This window comes from Narcine bancroftii, chromosome 4, assembly GCF_036971445.1.
Source record: "Narcine bancroftii isolate sNarBan1 chromosome 4, sNarBan1.hap1, whole genome shotgun sequence".
In the NCBI taxonomy this organism is placed as follows: Eukaryota; Metazoa; Chordata; class Chondrichthyes; order Torpediniformes; family Narcinidae; genus Narcine; species Narcine bancroftii.
In genome coordinates, this window is record NC_091472.1 from 2,906,785 (window position 1) to 2,925,488 (window position 18,704).

The 18,704-nt window shown below is 45.0% G+C and overlaps 1 protein-coding gene across 3 annotated transcripts in view; it reads left to right on the forward strand.

Annotated features, from left to right (window-relative positions):
• LOC138760287 (uncharacterized) overlaps positions 1 to 18,704 on the forward strand; it is a 104,319-nt gene that overhangs the window by 45,162 nt on the left and 40,453 nt on the right. For all 3 annotated transcript variants that reach the window (XM_069930658.1, XM_069930657.1, XM_069930655.1), the window contains 2 exons: positions 8,383 to 8,727; positions 15,910 to 16,257. In XM_069930658.1, the coding sequence (XP_069786759.1) occupies positions 8,383 to 8,727; positions 15,910 to 16,257 (693 nt within the window). The remainder of the gene's footprint in view (positions 1 to 8,382; positions 8,728 to 15,909; positions 16,258 to 18,704) is intronic.

Here is an 18,704-nt window from a genome sequence, read left to right on the forward strand (position 1 = left end):
GTCTCCAAATTATAGGAATGATGAGGAGAAGGTGGAGAGGGTGTAGAGAAGATTTACAAGGATGTTGCTTGGCTTAAAATACCTTGTGTACAGAGAAAGATTGGAGAGGTTAGGACTTTATTAATTGGAACGTAGATGTTTTAGAGGGGATTTGATAGAGGTGTTTAAAATTATGAAGGGAATAGATAGACTAGATGCAAGTAGACTCTTCCCCCTGAGAGCAGGGGAGGTTGAAACAAGAGGACACAAGTTGAGAGTAAGGGGGAAAAATTTTAGGGGAAACGTTAGAGGATGTTTCTTCTCTCAGAGAGTGGTGGCTGAATGGAATAATCTTCCAGAGAAAACAGTTGAGGCAGAGTCAATTCTTTCACTTAAGAGGAGGCTGGATATATACATGGATAGGAGGGGGTTGGAGGGTAATGGGCGGAGAATAGGCAGAGGGATCTAACGGAGTTGTTTGAGTGAACTGGCGTGGACTTGAAGGTATGAGGTGGCCTGTTTCCATGCCATAAACTGTTATATATGGTTATATGTTCCTGATCAGCCCCTATCTCTCTAGATACTTATATATGTTATCTCTAAGAATACTTTCCATCAGTTTAATGAACACCGACAGGATTTGACCCGCGTTGCTGGTGCTTTGAAGACATTGCCCTAACCATTACGCCAATTGCGCTGCCCTAGCCTCAGTAGCACTCCCTAAATGCATATGTACACATTTATTAGGATTAAATTCTATCTGCTATTTTTCAGAACATGTCACCCACTCCTTGATATCTCTCTCTGCTGTTTAAGTCTACCCTCCACATGAGGCCAGTGTCTCCACTGATCTCCGTCTCATGCCTCCTCCATCGACATCCATCGATCGTGTACACTATATAGAGCAAAGGTCCCAGCACTGATCCAGGTGGGCACGACCAGTCAATGACATCCAACCAGGAAAACAAATCTCTGCCATCACCTTATGTATTCTACCACAAAGCCAACTTTGGGTTTAGTTTGTATCCCTTAATGGATTCCCTGGCCATCACCTTTCAAAACTGTCTCCTTTCTGAGGCCTAGGGCCCTAGATTCCAGCATCAACAATCTTATATCTCTCTTCTATGATGTCTTTCGTCTTCTACCAACCCTAAATGTGACATGGTTAGTATTACAAACCCAGCAACCCGAGCTCGAATCCCGCGCTGTCTGCAAGGAGTGTGTATGTTCTCCCTATATCTGTGTGGGTCTCCCGTGGGGGCTCCGGCTTCCCCCCACCCTTTAAAACATTTGGGAGTTGCAGTTTAATTGCGTGTAATTGGCCAGCATGGGCAAGTGAGCTGGAAGGGTCGGTTACCGAGCTCTCTGTCTAAATTAAACTAGAAAATCATCATTTGCCTTCTTAATTGCCTATCACATCTGCATGGCTGACACCTCTGGCATGGTTCTGGAGGACTGAAACATTGCAAAAGTCACTCCACTATTTAAAAAGGGAGGGAGGCAACAGAGAGGAAATTGGAGACCTGTTCACCCAACATCGGTGCTTGGGAAGTCATTGGAGTCGATGGTCAAGGATGGGATTATCGGGTACCTGTAAATGCATGACTAGATAGAGTAATGTCAGCATGGCTTTCCCCTCTTGGCTTTCGTAACATTGAGTACAAGGTTATTTCTGTGTTACAGAGTTCTGTGTTGTGTATTGGCCTATGCCTTATATGGATTTGTGTTGAAAAGTGACAGTTTGCCTTAGAGAGCCAAGGTAAAGGTGGACTGCTGAGAGAGTGGGAGACAGACTGAGCATATGCAGAAAATGATCTTGAAATTTCTGAACTTGGACAATAAACACCACTGGGTGGTGCTGTGGAGTGGAAGAAGGCCCAGAGCATGAGTCATGATCTGGAGGACAGTTGAGAATGTTGGGCATTTCATAAAGGGATGAACATTTCGAAGGGAGCCAAAAGGATCCGGACCAAGCCAGTAGTTCCTCTCTCTGCAAGCAACACAAGACAACTTCGAATTTTGTGCTCTCTCTCTCTCAAAGATCTTTTGGCTTCATTTTACCAAACAAACTGAATTTTGTTTATGATCTTTGCTTCGGTTGAGATCAAAGTTTTGTGTGTCTTGTGTGTTTTGTGTTTGTTTTGTGTCTAAGTATTTCTGTGGGCTGGTTGGAAATATAACTTAGACTTTAATTACATATGTTATATTTAGGCTGGGGAATTTATTCATTTTACACTGTTATAGAGATGTGCATTGTTATAAAAGTGGACATTGTTATAAAAGGGGGGATTTTGAATTAAAGTTTGAAGGTGAATTTTTTGTTAATAAAGTCATTGTTCATCTTTACCCCTGTGTGATCTGCCTTCTTTGTGGTTCCTGGTTTGATCTTGTAACATAATTTGGGGGAATCATCCGGGATCAAACCTATTTTGAAGCTTGAGAGGCGATTGACTTGTGTTTAGTTATCAGTCGTCTGAGTTTGACTCAACCTCCAGCTTGAAATTAAAAATAAACGGTGAGTGTATAAATCAACATCTGATAAACCAGCAACTATGAATATTGACCAGTTCATCGCGAACCCTTCAGTGGTTAAAATAAAAATGGCTAAAAAATCAGAACTGATGGTTATAGTTGGGAAGTTAAAACTTCTTACAGTAAAAACTGGGATGAAAAAAAGGAAATTGCCCAAAAGATTGTTAAGCTCTATGTAGGGAAGGGGGTATTTGAAGAAGCTGCATTAGAACAGTTTCCAAAGGAGAAAACTTCAGAGGAAGTAAAGTTGGCTTTGAGAAAACTCGAGTTAGAGGAAAAAAGAGAGGCAGGCAGAAATGGAGGAGAGAGAGAAAGAATGGAAGCATGAGCTAGAACTAGCTAAATTAAAGCTGACCCTATGCAAGGAGAGGGAGAAGCCCAAAACCCACGTGCTGGTCAGGAGGTGAGGTTTCTGGTCAGTAGAGAAGTGAGGTTAGTTCCTCCATTTGAGGAAGCTGAAATAGACCAGTATTTTCAGCATTTTGAGAAAGTAGCTGTAAATTTAAAATGGCCTCCAGACCAGTGGTCACTCCTGCTACAAAGTGTTCTTAAAGGGAAAGCCCAACAGGTGGACTCGTGTCTCACTGTAGAACAAGCAGCTGATTACGAATTTGTAAAGCAGGCTATTCACCGATCTTATGAACTAATTCCAGAGGTTGACAGACAAAAGTTCAGGAGTTTAAAAAACACAGCAACCCAATCTTACCTGGATTTTGCTTATAGGAAGGTTGTGTGTTTTGATCGGTGGTGTGCCACAATGAAGGCAGAAAATAACATTGATTTATTAAGGGAAATCATTCTGATTGAGGAGATTAAAAATTGTGTTCCTGACGATATTCAAGTGTACTTGGCAGAGAAAAATATAAAAACTTGGCAAGAATTGGCTAAATTCGCAGAGGAATATGCTTTAACCCACAAGCCTAAGTGGATACCAGGGAAAACCTTTCAAAGGAAACTGCTGTTAATCCAAGTAGAGTAGAAAGAAAATCTTGAAGTGAGGTTAAAGGAAGAGGTTAAAGGAAGAAAGTTTTCGAGTGTTATTTGCCACTGTTGTAAGAAGCCAGGGCACATAATAGCAAATTGTCCTGTACTGAAAAGGAAGAAAGAGAAAAGGGTGGTACCAACTGCCTGTGTTCAGAGTGTAGAAAAAATAAGGAAACAGTTTTATTGGATGAAATTAAGAAAGGATGTTGTAAAGTTTTGTCGAACCTGTCACACTTGTCAACTAGTGGGCACGCCTAATCAAGGACCACCAGTGGCACCTTTACAACCCATTCCTGCTTTTGGGCATCCCTTCTCAAAAGTGATAGTGGATTGTGTTGGCCCATTGCCAAAAACCAAAGCAGGAAATGAATATTTGTTAACATTCATGTGCACAGCTTCAAGGTTTCCAGAGGCTATTCCCCTGAGAAACATTAAAGCAAATACAATTGTGAAGGCTATGCTAAAATTTTTCACACTGTTTGTCCTACAAAGGGAAATTCAGTCGGACCAAGGGAGTAATTTTATGTCTGGAATATTTCAACAGGTGGTGTATAAATTGGGAGCCCATCAAATTGTGTCGTCTACCAATCATCCTGAAAGTCAAGGGGCCTTGGAAAGGTTCCATCTAACTGTGAAAAATATGATGAGGGCTTATTGTGTGGAAAATAATAAGGATTGGGATGAAGGAATCCATTTGTTATTGTTTGCTGTTAGAGGGGCAACTCAGGACTTTAGTCCATTTGAGTTGGTGTTTGGTCATGAAGTCAGGGGTCCATTACTATTTTTGAAGGAACAATAATGAGCTACAAACAAATTTTTTGGATTATGTTTTCAAATGTAAAAACAGATTATATCAGGCTTGCGGGATGACAAGAAAAAATTTTAAAACTGCTCAGGGAAAAATGAAAATTCGGTATGATCAAAAATCAAAAATTAGGGACATTAAACCTGGCGACAAAGTATTGGTTTTGTTTCCAATAGAGTGAAATCCATTGAGAACTCAGTTTTCAGGACTGTATAAGGTGAAATCAAAAATTAACCAGGTCACCTATGTCGTTGAGATACCTGATCGTCGAAGAGAGACACAGGTCTGTCATGTGAACATGCTTAAACCTTACTTTGAGAAAATGACTGTGGAGGAGACTAAGATTCCAACCAAGGTGCTAGTTATAGAGGAAAGTAAGGAGCAGATAAGTTTCGTGGAAGGTCATGGAGCACAGAAAGTGATAAGGCTGGAAAATTCTATAGTTTTGCAAAACTTAGAAACCAAGTTAATGCATTTGACTAAATCAGAAAGGGAAGAAATGAAGACATTACTTATGAAATTTAAGGATATAGTCCCAGATGTTCCAAGAAGAACTACTGTGGCTTGTCATGATGTGGAGGTCGGTGATGCTAAGCCTATTAAGCAGCATCCTTACCGAGTTAATCAGGGAAAGAGCAGATTGTTGGATCAAGAGGTGGATTATATGCTCAAAAATGACATCATTCGAAAATCAAGTTCAAATTGGAGTTCACCCTGTGTTCTGGTGCCTAAGCCAGATGGCTCAATTAGGTTTTGTACAGATTATCAAAAGGTAAACATGGCGACAAAGACTGATGCATTTCCAATTCCCAGAATAGATGATTGTATAGATAAGGTTGGGGAAGACTAAGTTTCTTACAAAGATTGATCTCTTAAAAGGTTACTGCTATGTTCATTTGACAGAGAAAGGCAGGGAGATTTCTGATTTTGTTACACCTTCGGGATTGTATGAATATAATGTTATGCCTTTCAGGATGAAAACTGCACCTGGCATATTTCAGTGAATGATTAATGTACTAATTCAGGGTTTAGAGCATACAGGAGCCTATATCGATGATTTAGTAATTTGTACAGATACATGGGAAGAACACTTGCTTGAATTAGAGCAGTTATTTCAGTGACTGGTGGAAGCACACCTCACAGTGAATTTGCACAAGAGTGAGTTTGGATGTGCCACTGTAATTTATCTGGGTTATGTGGTAGGACAGGGACAGGTGGCACCAGTTGGAGCGAAAGTATTGGCTATCACTGTGTTCCCTATCCCTGGTAATAAGAAAAGTCTTCAGAGATTTCTAGGTATGATTGGCTACTATCATAGATTTTGTAAAAACTTTGCAGAAATTGCACTCCCATTAACAAAACTACTTGGAAAGAGAGAAAAAATATATCTGGTCAGATGTATGCCAGGAAGTGTTTCTGAAGTTAAAGGACATTTTATGCCATCAGCCTGAATTTGTGTCCCCTAACTTTTAAAAGCCATTCTCTTTAGCCGTGGACGTCAGTGATGAAGCGGTTGGTGCTATACTGTTAAAGAAGAAGGATGGTGATGGAGTGGAACATCCTATTTCATACTTCTCAAAAAAGTTTAACAATCATAAACTAAATTATTAAACCATTGAGGAGTTATTAGCGCTTGTTTTAGCATTGCAACATTTTGATGTGTATATTTCTACTGTTCAAAAACCATAAATAATATATACTGATCATAATCCATTAGCTTTTCTGTCTAAAATGAAAAAGAAAAACAGACGGTTAGTGAACTGGAGCTTACTATTACAAGAGTATGATTTAATTATTACAAACATAAAGGGGACAGATAATGTAATAGCAGATTGTTTGTCAAGATATTAATCTGGGTAGATATAAATCTAATCACATACTTATTGTAAAAATAATGGAGTGTTTATTTTATTTTATTTATGTCATACTTCCATTAATTGTTAAAAAATTGTTGTTGTGAGCCAATTTCTTTTTAGCAGGTCAGGTGTTACAGAGTTCTGTGTTGTGTTTTGCCCTATGTGTTGTGTGGATTTATGTTAAAAAGTGACAGTTTGCCTTAGAGAGCCAAGGTGAAGGTGGACTGCTGAGAGAGTGGGAGACGGACTGAACATGTGCAGAAAATGATCTAGATATTTCTGGACTTAGACAATAAACACCACTGGGTGGTGCTGTGGAGTGGAAGAAGGCCCAGAGCAGGAGTCATGGTCTGGAGGAGAGTTGAGAATGTTGGGCATGTCATGTTGGGTGCCGCAGGGTTCAGTGTTAGACCCACAACTGTTCATCATTTACATTGATGACTTGGAGGAGGGGACAAAATGTGGTGTAGCCAAGTTTGCGGATGACACCAAATTGAGTGGAAGAGCAAATTGTAATGAGGATGTGGAGAGTCTGCAGAGGGATAGAGTTAAGCTGGATGAGTGGGCAAAGGTCTGGTAGATGGAGTAAAATGTTAGTAAGTGTTAGGTGATCCACTTTGGCAAGAAAAATAAAAGTGCTGAATATTATTTAAAGGGTGAAAAACTACAGCATGCTGTTGTGCAGAGGGACTTGGGAGGGCTTGTGCATGAATCGCAAAAAGTTAGGTTGCAGGTGCAGCAGGTTATTAAGAAGGCAAATGGAATGTTGGCCTTCATCGCTAGAGGAATTGAATTCAGTGGTAGGGAGGTCATGTTGCAACTGTATAAGGTACTGGTGAGACCGCACCTGGAGTACTGTGTCCAGTTCTGGTCTCCATATTTGAGGAAGGGTATACTGGCTTTGGAGACGGTCCAGAGGAGGTTTACTAGGTTGATCCCTGGGATGAAGGGGTTGACTTAAGATGAAAGATTAAATCGTCTAGGATTGTATTCGCTCGAGTTCAGAAGAATGAGAGGAGATCTTATAGAAACATAGAGGATTATGAAGGGTATGGATAGGATAGATGTAGTAAGGTTTTTTGAGCTGGCCGGAGAAACAAAAATGAGAGGACACAGTCTCAAGATTCGGGGGAGTAGATTTAGGACAGAGATGAGGAAAAATAGTTTTTCCCAGAGAGTAGTGAATGTTTGGAATTCTCTAACCAGGGAAGTGGTTGAGGCTGCCTCATTAAACATATTTAAAATTCGGTTAGATAAATTTTTACATGATAGAGGAATTAGGGGATCTGGGGAGAAGGCAGGTACGTGGAGTTAGGTCATAAATTAGATCAGCCATGATTGTATTGAATGGTGAAACAGGCTCAATCGGCCATTTTTGGCCTACTCCTGTTCCTACTTCCTATGTTCCTATGTTCCTATAAAGGGATGAACATTACGAAGGGAGCTAAAAGGATCCAGTCCAAGCCAATGTTTCCTCTCTCTGCAAGCAACACAAGAAGACAACTTCAAATTTTGTGTTCTCTCTCTTTCTCTCTCTCTCTCTCTCTCTCTCTCTCTCTCTCTCTCTCTCTCTCTCTTTCTCTCTCTCTCAAAGATCTTTTGGTTTCAGTTTACCAAACAAACTGAATTTTGTTTATGATCTTTGCTTCAGTTGAGATCGAAGTTTTGAGTCTTGTGTGTTTTGTGTTGGTTTTGTGTCTAAGTTTTTCTGTGGGCTGGTTGGAAATATAACTTAGACTTTAATTACATATGTTATATTTAGGCTGGGGAAATTATTCATTTTACACTGTTATAGAGATTTGCATTGTTATAAAAGTGGACATTGTTATAAAAGGGGGGATTTTGAATTAAAGTTTGAAGGTGAATTTTTGTTAATGAAGTAATTGTTCATCTTTACCCCTGTGAGATCTGCCTTCTTTGTGATTGCTGGTTTGATCTTGTAACAGCTGTGGCCCCACACAACGAGCTGATCGCTCTCCCTCCTGTGCATCCGGGCATCTGCCGGTGACCGTGGTGTCATCTGCAAATCCGTACATGGCATTTGTATCGAGCCCAGTCACACCGTCATGGGTGTAGAGAGAGTAGATTAAGTTGCAGATTCAGATGTAAATGTGATTTTAATCTCAGAAACAAGGAAGTCTTTGCTGTTTCCTGAGACCCCAGGTCATGAATGTCTTTACATTGACATATTCTGGATTTTAAGTTCTTGATATTCTCCCTTCTCAGGTGTGAACGTTCCTGTCCTGATCCAATCCCCAAGCCTGGAGCGCATCACTGAGGGCCACACAGCACGGTTATGCTGTGCCATGCAAAATGCCTGGCTGGAAAAAACTGACGTCCACTGGTACCGAGAACTACCCGGGCAGGGGATGGAGTGGGTTTTAACCCACGAGGCAGGAGGCGCCACACGAAGACGGGCAAATTCTCCTGAGCGGTTTGAACCCTCCAGGGACGTCTCCAACAGCAGCTTCATCCTGATGGTCTCAGATGTGGAGCCCGGTGATTCTGCCGTATATTACTGCGTCGTGTGGGGAGATATCAGTGGGAACGGAACCCGGCTCATAGTGACCGGTGAGTACATTTTGTTTTATTCACCAGCGTGTCACTACGTTGGGTATAATTCCCACACCATTCCCTTCCCTTGGATAGTCACATACTGGGGGTGTGCAGTGAAGAGTGACCTCTCTGGGACACAATACAAACCACTCAGGGACAGGTGCTGAACATCGAGGTGGTAACTGGTCGTCTGCTCTGTTTGAAAAATTTGCATTTGGAAAATAAATTTCAAAATTGAGTGTGTTATTTCACGTGGAGAACATTGGAAATATTGTTCAGTGCTCAGAGTGATAGCTGGGTACTGTTGGGGGACGGGGGTCAGTGAAGATCGACAAGACGGAGACTTGTGTTTGTCCTGGCTTTAGATGAACCAATTCCACCATCTCAGTTAAACGATGTAATGTTGAATCACGAGTGATGGACATTTCAGAGAGAATCCCACCACCCAGCCCGTGCAGAAAGGTCAGGGATCACGACAGGCCGGGAAGAAACCATACGCAGCACGGTGAGAGTAGTGGTTAGAGCGTCCTTGACCCAGGTTCAAATCCCACGCTGTCTGTAAGGAGTTTTCACGTTCTCCCCGTGTCTGTATGAGTTTTTCCTGGATACTCCAGTTCCCACTCACCCTTCAAACTGTACAAAAGTAAGGAAATGTCTTTGATTCATTGATCATTCAGGAATCTAATGGCAGCGTACGTCCCAAGGTATAAATCCTTACCTGTTTAACCTTTCCCTATAGCTCAGTTCCTGAAGTCTGGACAACATCCTAGTAAATCTTCTCTGCACTCTTTCTATCTTATTGATATCTTTCCTGGAGCTTGGTGACCAAAACTGCACACACTACTCCAAATTTGGGCTCACAATTGTCTTACACAACTTTACCATAACATCCCAACTTCTGGACTTAATACTTTCATTTATGAAGGCCATTATTCCAAAAGATCTCTCTACAGCCCTGTTCACCTGTGTTGCTACTTTGAGGGAATTATGATTCTGTATTCCCAGATCCCTCTCAGTTCTACCGCACTCTTCAGTGCCCGACCAATCATTTCTGGGTTTGTATGTCCTTTCTTGGTTTGTCCTTCCAAAATGCAACACCTCACACTTGTCTGCATTGAATTCCATCTGCCATTTGTCAGCCCATTTTTCCGGCTCGTCCAATCCCTCTCCAAGCTTTGAAAACCTTCCTCGCTGTCCACAACGCTTCCAATCTTAGTGTCATCTGTAAACTTGCTGATCCAATTTACCATCTTATCATCTGAGCATTGACATAGTTGACCAACATCAATGGTCCTAGCGCCAACCCCTGAGGCAACACCACTAGTCACAGGCCTCCAATCAGAGAGGCAATCCTCTCCTACCGCTCTCGAGCTTCTCCTACAAATCCAATTTACCAGCACATTATGGGACTGAAAGGCAGCCCCTGTGGTCTCCTCTACATCAGAGAGACTAGACGCAGACTGGGAGATTGCTTTGTTGAACACCTTAGCTCTGTCCTCTGTAATAATGTGGATCTCCCAGTCTGCATCTGGCCTACTGCAGGGCGCAAACTCTGTACCTGCAGAAGAGCATGGGGACAAGACAATTCCTGGCCGATGGAGATGCAGAGGGTGGTGAATTTATGGAATTTGTTGCCACAGGTGTTTGTGGAGGCCAGGTCATTGGATGTATTTAAGGCAGAGATTGACAGGATCTTTATTAGCCAGGGTATCAAAGGTTATGGGGAATAGGCCGGGCTGTGGGGCTGAGTAGAAGAATGGATCAAGTTCATGATTGAATATCAGGGCAGTTATGATGGGCTGAATGGCCTATTTCTGCTCCTAAGCCTTATGGTTATATGGTTATTGGCTTAGGAAACGTGTCACAGCAGAGGTCGGAGGCAACATTACAGATGGGCTGGGTAGTGAGTCTATACAGGTGGAGCTGAGGAAGAAGAAAGGCATGTTCTCCTCATTGGGAGTGCATGACAGGTCCCCAAGTAACTCAACGGGAGTTAGAGGAGCAAATATGTGGAGCATTGGTTTGGAGGTCAATCCACAGGACAATAAGAGTGGCAGAGAGGTTTCTCTCCCTCCCCACCATCTCCCGGGATCGTTGTCTGAAGAATGTGCGCAAAATCATTGAGGACCCCTTCCACCCTGCGATCCAGGAGGATCAGAGCCAGACCCACCAGGCTGAGGAACAGCTTCTTCCACGGGCAGCGAGGATGGTGAACGAGCAAAGGAACCACTCACACTGACCACCCGAGACTCTCAAATTCACAAAACAATATTTATCTATTTATGATTAAGATGAAATTCTTGTCCTGCATCTGTATTGTTTGTCTGTATGTGTGTTATATTTGGTTGTGTGTCTGTGTGTTTTGCACCGAGGACCGGAGAACGCTTTTTCGTCAGATTGTACTTGATGTACAATCAGATGACAATAAACTTGACTTTGTTGGCAGCCTTGAAAAACTCTACAGAATTGGTTGGTACAACCTTCCACCACAGAAAATCACATTGATTAGCCTTAATCAATCCTTGTCTCTCCCACTACTGCTATCCAGTCTCTGAGAACACTTTCCAGCAACGTACCCACCACAGACATCAGGTTCACCAGCCTGTACTGGTGAACCCACGGTCAGGCAAGGCTCTTGGCTGTTTCTTACCTGCCCTATCATACTTCTGTGGTCTTCCCCGCATTCCACCACGATTCCAGTACAGCGATCCCTCGCTGTCTCTGTCCTTGGAAGCACATGCGTGTTGGTCGTCCCCGGATTCCATTCCTCAGGAAGAGTCTCCAGGTGGTCGGGAAAGCGCATTGGAGCAGAAACAGCTTCCATCCTAGTAGCTATGATATTAGTTTATTAAATTGTACTGACAATAACCATACCAGCAGTGTGAGTATAAGACTGCTTTAATAAACTAATATGGACACTAAGAAGGTCTTGTCTCTCTGCAAGATGAACCTGGAAGGCTAGACTGTAGCTCTGGACTGCTTTATAGACAAGGTCACCGGGATGACCCCTGGTGACTTAGTGGTGTAATTACAGATCACCACAAAGTCATTTCGTGTGATTCACTGAAAGAACCAGAATCCACAACTTCAAACAATTAGATGCTTTACAGCAAAGGTGCAGGTGGATGTCCAGAGTAGTGGAGGCTGGAACATTAGGGGTCTTTAAGAGTCTCTTTGACAGATACTGCCATCCGTGCGGTACCGGTGTAAACAGCGTCTTCATTGTTGAGGTCTTTCATGGCTTGTTTCAGCATCATGCTGAAGAAGATAGTAAAGAGGGTTGGTTCGAGGACTCAGCCTTGCTTCACGCTGTTGTCAATGGAGAAGAGTCCGCAAGCATCGAATCCACGCTGCTGAAGACCTAACTGCGCTGGGTGGGTCACATCTCCAGAATGGAGGACCATCACCTTCCCAAGATAGTGTTATATGGCGAGCTCTCCACTGGCCACTGAGACAGAAGTAAACCAAAGAAGAGGTACAAGGATTGCTTAAAGAAATCTCTTGGTGCCTGCCACATTGACCACCACCAGTGGGCTGATATTGCCTTCAACCGTGCATCTTGGCGCCTCACAGTTCAACAGGAAGCAACCTCCTTTGAAGAAGACCGCAGAGCCCACCTCACTGACAAAAGGCAAAGGAGGAAAAACCCAACACCCAACCCCAACCCACCAATTTTCCCTTGCAAACGTTGCAACTGTGCATGCATGTCCCGCATCGGACTTGTCAGTCACCAACGAGCCTGCAGCAGATGTGGACATACCCCTCCATAAATCTTGGTCCGCGAAGCCAAGCCAAAGAAGAAAGAAAGATGAGACAGGTATATGGATAGAAGAAAAGTAAAGGGTTGCGGGGTGGGGAGGGTTTTGTATTTTTTAAAGAATATATGGGGCAGCACAACATTGAGGGCCAAAGGGCCTGTACTATGCTGTCGTGCTCTATGTTCTATTTTCTAATCCACACTCGCCAGATGCTTTCTGATGCCATCAAAGTGGCCTTTGTCCAATATGGAAACCGAGCTTGAGGACCAGACCTATCCTGGTCCCTTCTTACCTTGAAGCTCATTGTATTATATAACTCCTGGACCCAAAGTGATTCCTTCTGTGCCGCTGGTACAGATCCAGGGGAGCGGAAACCCAGCACTGCTCTGAAGGGTTCAAACACCCAGTCCTAATAACGGCCGCTCCGTACAGGCTTTAAACATCTTGTTCAAGGAGCCGACAGTGTGTATGAGTAAAATCCTGCCACCGCGACGTCTGTGACCAAGATGGCGGGGCCAGTGCTCATCAGAACCTGCGAGGGGTTTGCAGACTCGGATGGAGCAGGGCAGGGCACCAGAAACAGGAAGAACGCTCCCCCCGCCCTCCACCACCTCGTTGAGAAGGAGAAGAGGAGACGATCGTACAGGGAAGGTGACTAAGGTGATGAACCAACGAGGGGCTCACGGGCTGAAGGCTCCCTGATCGTGTCCGAGGTACGGATCTGGAGCTCGGGTTGGTGACGGATCGAACAGGAGTCTGTGCGGCTGCGGAGGCTGCGGGAGGTGAATCCGGCAACACACAATGTCTCTGAAGGGCCTCTCGTTTGCTTCTCCTCCGATGGTTCAGGCACCAGGCAACGCTCATGGTGAGTTGTTCTTGTCTGATCATGGTGAATGTTAAAGTATATCATGTATTTTACATTTTTCATGTATTATTACACGACAAAAAAGGAACTGCGCACCTTGGATGCACCTGACCTTGGCTGCCCACCCCACGGGACCCCCAACACCACGGCCACTCACAGCCACACCGACCTTGACCCTCTACTCACCGGAGATGCAGGAGAAGATACTGGAACCTCCCTCGCTGACCCACACCACGTGGCTCCCGACAAAACTTTCACCGGAGTCCTGATCTTGCTATTGGATCCCCCTCACTACGCCTTCCCATTCCTCCCACTCCCCATCTCCCCCTCTTTACCCCCCTCCTCCCAACCCCCCAACCCTCCAACCTGATCTCTTCCCCACCCCCTAGCTTCTCTGGATACCTCCACTACCATCCTCTCCTCTCCTCTGACCTCCCCAACCCCCTCCACCTCCCTCCAACTTCCCTCACCTTTCACCTCCACCCTCGGACCTCCCCAACCCTCCTCCTCCCCCTTCCCCCAACACCTTCAACAACACTGATCCCCACTCTAACCCTGCTTGACTTTTACCATCCCCTCCCTGAGACAGAATGCTCAGTCCTTAATAGAGGACTCACCTCCATCCCCCTCCACTCACTCCTCAATGAATTCCATGCATGCTGTGATGTCTTCCAGTCCAGATCTTCTGAAATGGGTGCCTTCTTCCACAAACGTGGTTCCTCTCCACCTCCATCAACAGCCCTCACCCGTATCTCCTCCATTTCCCACTCATCTGCCTTGGCCCCCTCTGCACCCAGGCACAACCAACACAGAATCCCCCTCACCCTCCCCTACCTCCCCACCATCCTCCACATCCAACACATCATCCACCGGAATTTCCGGCACTTACTGCAAGATCCCCCCACCAGATACATCTTCCCCTCTCCTCCCCTTTCGGCCTTCCACAGGGACCGCTCCCTCCACGATTCCCTCGGGCACTCATCCCTCCCCAACCGTCGCATCTCCAGCACCTTCTCCTTGGCCCACAGGAGGTGCAACGCTTGCGCCCACACCTCCTCCCTCACCCTGGTCCAGGGCCCCAAACAGGCCTCTCTCATGAAGAAACACTTCACCTGTATGTCCAGAGGACTGATTTACTGCATCTGGTGCTCCCTCTGCAGCCTTCTCTACATCGGAGAGACTGTCCGCAGACTAGGAGATCGCTTCCCTCAGCAACTCCTCTCCGTCCACAACCACAACGACCTCCCAGTGGCCAACCGCTTCAATTCTGGGTCAATCTCCCATGCTCACATGTCTGTCCATAGCCTTGTGTACTGTCCCACCCTGACCACCTGCAGATTGGAGGAACAACCCCTTATTTTCTGTCTGGGCCTCCTCCAGCCACATGGCATGAACATTGACTTCACTGCTTCCCATTAAACCTGCTGCCTTTTCTTCCCATTTCCTGCCTTCCAGTTCTTCCACCTACTCAGCTCCATCATCCCCCCTCCCCGAGTGCTACTGTCCCCTCTCCCTTCTCCACTTATCATCTCCTGTTCTGCCCGCACCCCCCCCCAACCTCACGCTCTTCTATTCAGATGCTCACCAGCATTTTCTCATACGTTGATGAAGGGCTCAAGCCCGAAATGTCGGTTCTGTGTCTTTGCCCTTTGCTACATAAAGGTCACGGTTTAACCTGGCGAGTTTCTCCAGCATTTTGTGTCTTTACCTACTCCTTGGTTCATTCTCTGATGGCAGATCCAGCATTACACTCTCTCTCATTGGAAACGATAGATGGATTTAGGAAACGTTCCTGAACACATTTGATAAACTCTAGCCGATCCACCCCTTTCACAGCGTGGGTGGCCCAGTCAAGATTCAACATCCAATTTACTGTCATGTAATAAGGCAGTTCAGTATTCCACAGAATTTGCTTTTCCACCCACCTGCCCTTTCCCCATATCCCTTAATTCCTTTTGTATGTAAGAGCAGGGAAGAGATGTCGAGGCTTTATAAGGCCCTGATGGGACCTCACGTGGAGATTGTGAACCGTTTTGGGCTCCTCATTGAAGAAAGGATGTGCTGACGTTGGAGAGGGATCAGAGGAGGTTCACGGGATGATTCTGGGAATGAAAGGGTTAATATATGTGGAGTGTTTGACAGATTCTGGCCTGGACTTGTTGGAATTTAGGAGAATGAGGAAGGTTCTCTTTGAAACATTTTGACTGTCGAAAGGCGTGGACAGAGTTGATGTAGAAAGGTTGTTTCCCACGGTGAGAGAGTCTAGGACAAGAGGGCACAACGTCAGGATTAAAAGTGTCCACTCGCAACAGAGATGTGGAGGAATTTCTTCAGTCCGAGGGAGGTGAATCTGGAATTTGTGGCCACCTGTGGATGTGGAGGCAGGATTATTGGGTGTATTTAAGGCAGAGATTGACAAGTTACTGATGAGCCAGGGTATCAAAGGTAATAGGGAGAAGGGCCGGGCAGTGCGGCCGAGTGGGAGAATGGATCAGCTCGTGATTGAATGACAGGGCAAACTTCTGGCCTATTTATGCTCCTATGTCTGATGGCGTTCTCCATGCTCATACACAGATCCACTGGATGATCCGGTCCTTACACAATATCCAGCAGTCAGCCAGGTGCCGGAGGGTGTAACTGTCCAGATGCAATGCACCTTGGACAAAGCCAATGTGAGCAACACTGATGTCCACTGGTACTGGCAGCGACCTGGGCACAGGAGACGGTGGGCGATGAGCCACTTTGTCAATGAGAAGGTTACAAAGTCTTTCAGAATCTCTGATCGTTTCCAGCCTTTCAGGAATGTGACAAGTAACAGTTACGTTCTGAATATCGCCAATGCCTCCATCAACGACACTGCTACGTACAACTGCAGTGTGTGGAATTACATCTATGGAGCAGGGACCCAACTCAATGTAACAGGTAAGTCCGAGTCAGCTCACATTGACCGTCAGAATCAGAATTAGTACCAGAGATCATTACAGCACAGAAACAGGCCATTCAGCCCCTCTAGTTTCTGCTGAACTCTTATTCTGCCTAATCCCTCAGTGCATTGCCCTCCATCCCTCGCCCATCCATGGACCTGTCCAAATTCCTCTTGAATGCTAAAATTAATTCCATATCCACCACTTCAGCTGGCAGCTCATTCCACACCCCCACCCCTCTCTGTGTGAAGAAGTTCCCCTTAAACATTTCCCCTTTCACCCTTAACCCATGACCTCTGGTTGTATCTCACCCACCCTCAGTGGAAAAAGCCGACCTATATTTCCTCTGTCTGTCTCCATCATTTTAAACCCCTCGATCAAATCTCCCTGAATCTAATCTGCCAATTAGAATCTGAATTTGTTATAATGAATTCATTCTTTTGCAGACCCATTAGAGGTGCAAAAATTTCCGTAAAATATATTTTTATAGATAAATTAGTGGAAGAGAAAAGAGAAACCATATCTTTGGTTCATTGTCTATTCGGAAATTTGATGGCGGAGTGGAAGATTACTCCCTCAGTGCTGGTCAAGAAGCTACCAACTCCAGGCCTCTGTACCCCCCTCTGTAACTGGATCCTGTAACTGGATCCTTGACTTCCTCACCAGAAGACCGCAATCTGTAATAATTGGAAACAACGTCTCCTCCTCGCTAATCATTAACACAGGCCCACCCCAAGGATGCGTGCTTCGCCCACTGCTCTACTCATTATACACCCATGACTGTGTGGCCGGCCACAATTGCAAAGCCATCTACAAGTTGACTGATGACACCACGGTTGTCGGCAGAATCACAAACGGCAATGAGGAAGTGTCCAGGAGGGAGAGAGATCAGCTCGTTGAATGGTGTCACGATAACATTATGCTCAACATCAGCAAAACCAAGCAGATGATTGTGAACTTCAGAAAAGTCAGGGGAACATGACCCAGTCCTCATCGAGGGCTCGGTAGTGGAGAAGGTCAAGAACTTCATCTCTGACGATCTGTCCCGGAGCCTCCGTGTTGATGCAATCATAAAGAAGGCTTGTCAACGGTTACACTTTGTTAGGTGTCTGAGTAGATTCGGGAGGTCACTGAAGACCCTTGGAAACTTCTACAGGTGGACTATGGAGAACCTTCTGGCTGGTTGCATCACTGTCTGGTATTGAGGTGTCAACGCTCCTGAGGGTTGGTAACTCAGCCTGCACCATCACAGGCACCAGATGTCACTCCACCGAGGACATCTACAAGAGGCAGGGTCTTAAGAAGGACTTCGACTTACTTTAGCCAATTCCCTTTGTTCGTTACACAGGTCTGTGGGAGGCCCATCACCCCTGTGATATAGGTGCTTCCCGATCATACAATTAATTTGTTTGTATACACAATGTGACTTGACCAATCCTAAAAGAGAGTCCTCTCCCATGTGACAAGCACCACCCTGTCAGCATTAACCTACTTCATTATGTGATTCATTCACGCAGCCAGGTTCCCCTTTCCCTCCAGAATTGTTCTTGTACATCAACGGAATGGGGAAATTCCTGCAGGTGGAAAATTACCAGCAGGGCAGTGGTTGCCCAGCAATAAACATCACACCATTATCCCATTGCTCAGGTTACATTCTCGATTACATTGTACAGGTCTTACTTCTACAGTGTAGAATCTACACTGATACATTGTCCCACTCAGCCACACTGCAAGGCATTCCAGGCCCCCACAATTCTCTGTCGAAAATACTTACCCCTGACGTCTCCCTTAAACTTCCCTCCCTTCACTTTGTACACACGTCCTCTAGTGTTTGCTGATCCTGCCCTGGGAAACAGGCGCTGGCCATCCACCCTATCTATGCCTCTCAGAATCTTGTAATAAGTCTCCTCTCATCCTTCTATGCTCCAAAGAGAAAAGTCCCAGCTCTGCTAACCTTGCCTCATGAGACTTGTTTCCAAATTCAGACAACATCCTGGTGAATCTCCTCTGCCCCCTCTCCACTGCTTCCACATCCTTCCTCTAATGAGGTGACCAGAACTGAACACAATACTCTACATATGGTCTAACCAGAGATTTGTAAAGTTGCAACATGACCTCTCAACTCCTGAATTCAATCCTCTATTAATGAATCCCAGCATCCCATAGCCCTTCATAACTATCCTATCAAGCTGTGCGGCGACCTTGAGGGATGTATGGATTTGAACTCCAAGGTCCTCTGTTCATTCACACTCTTAACTAAATGACCAATAACCCTGGACTCAGCCTTCTGATTTGTCCATCCAAATTGCATCACCTCACACTTATCCAGATGGAAATCCATCTGCTATTTTTCCAACCAACTCAGCATCCTGTCTACATCCTTTGTAACTTTCAACAACCTTCAGCTCCATCCACAACTCCTCCAACCTTCGATTCATCCACAAA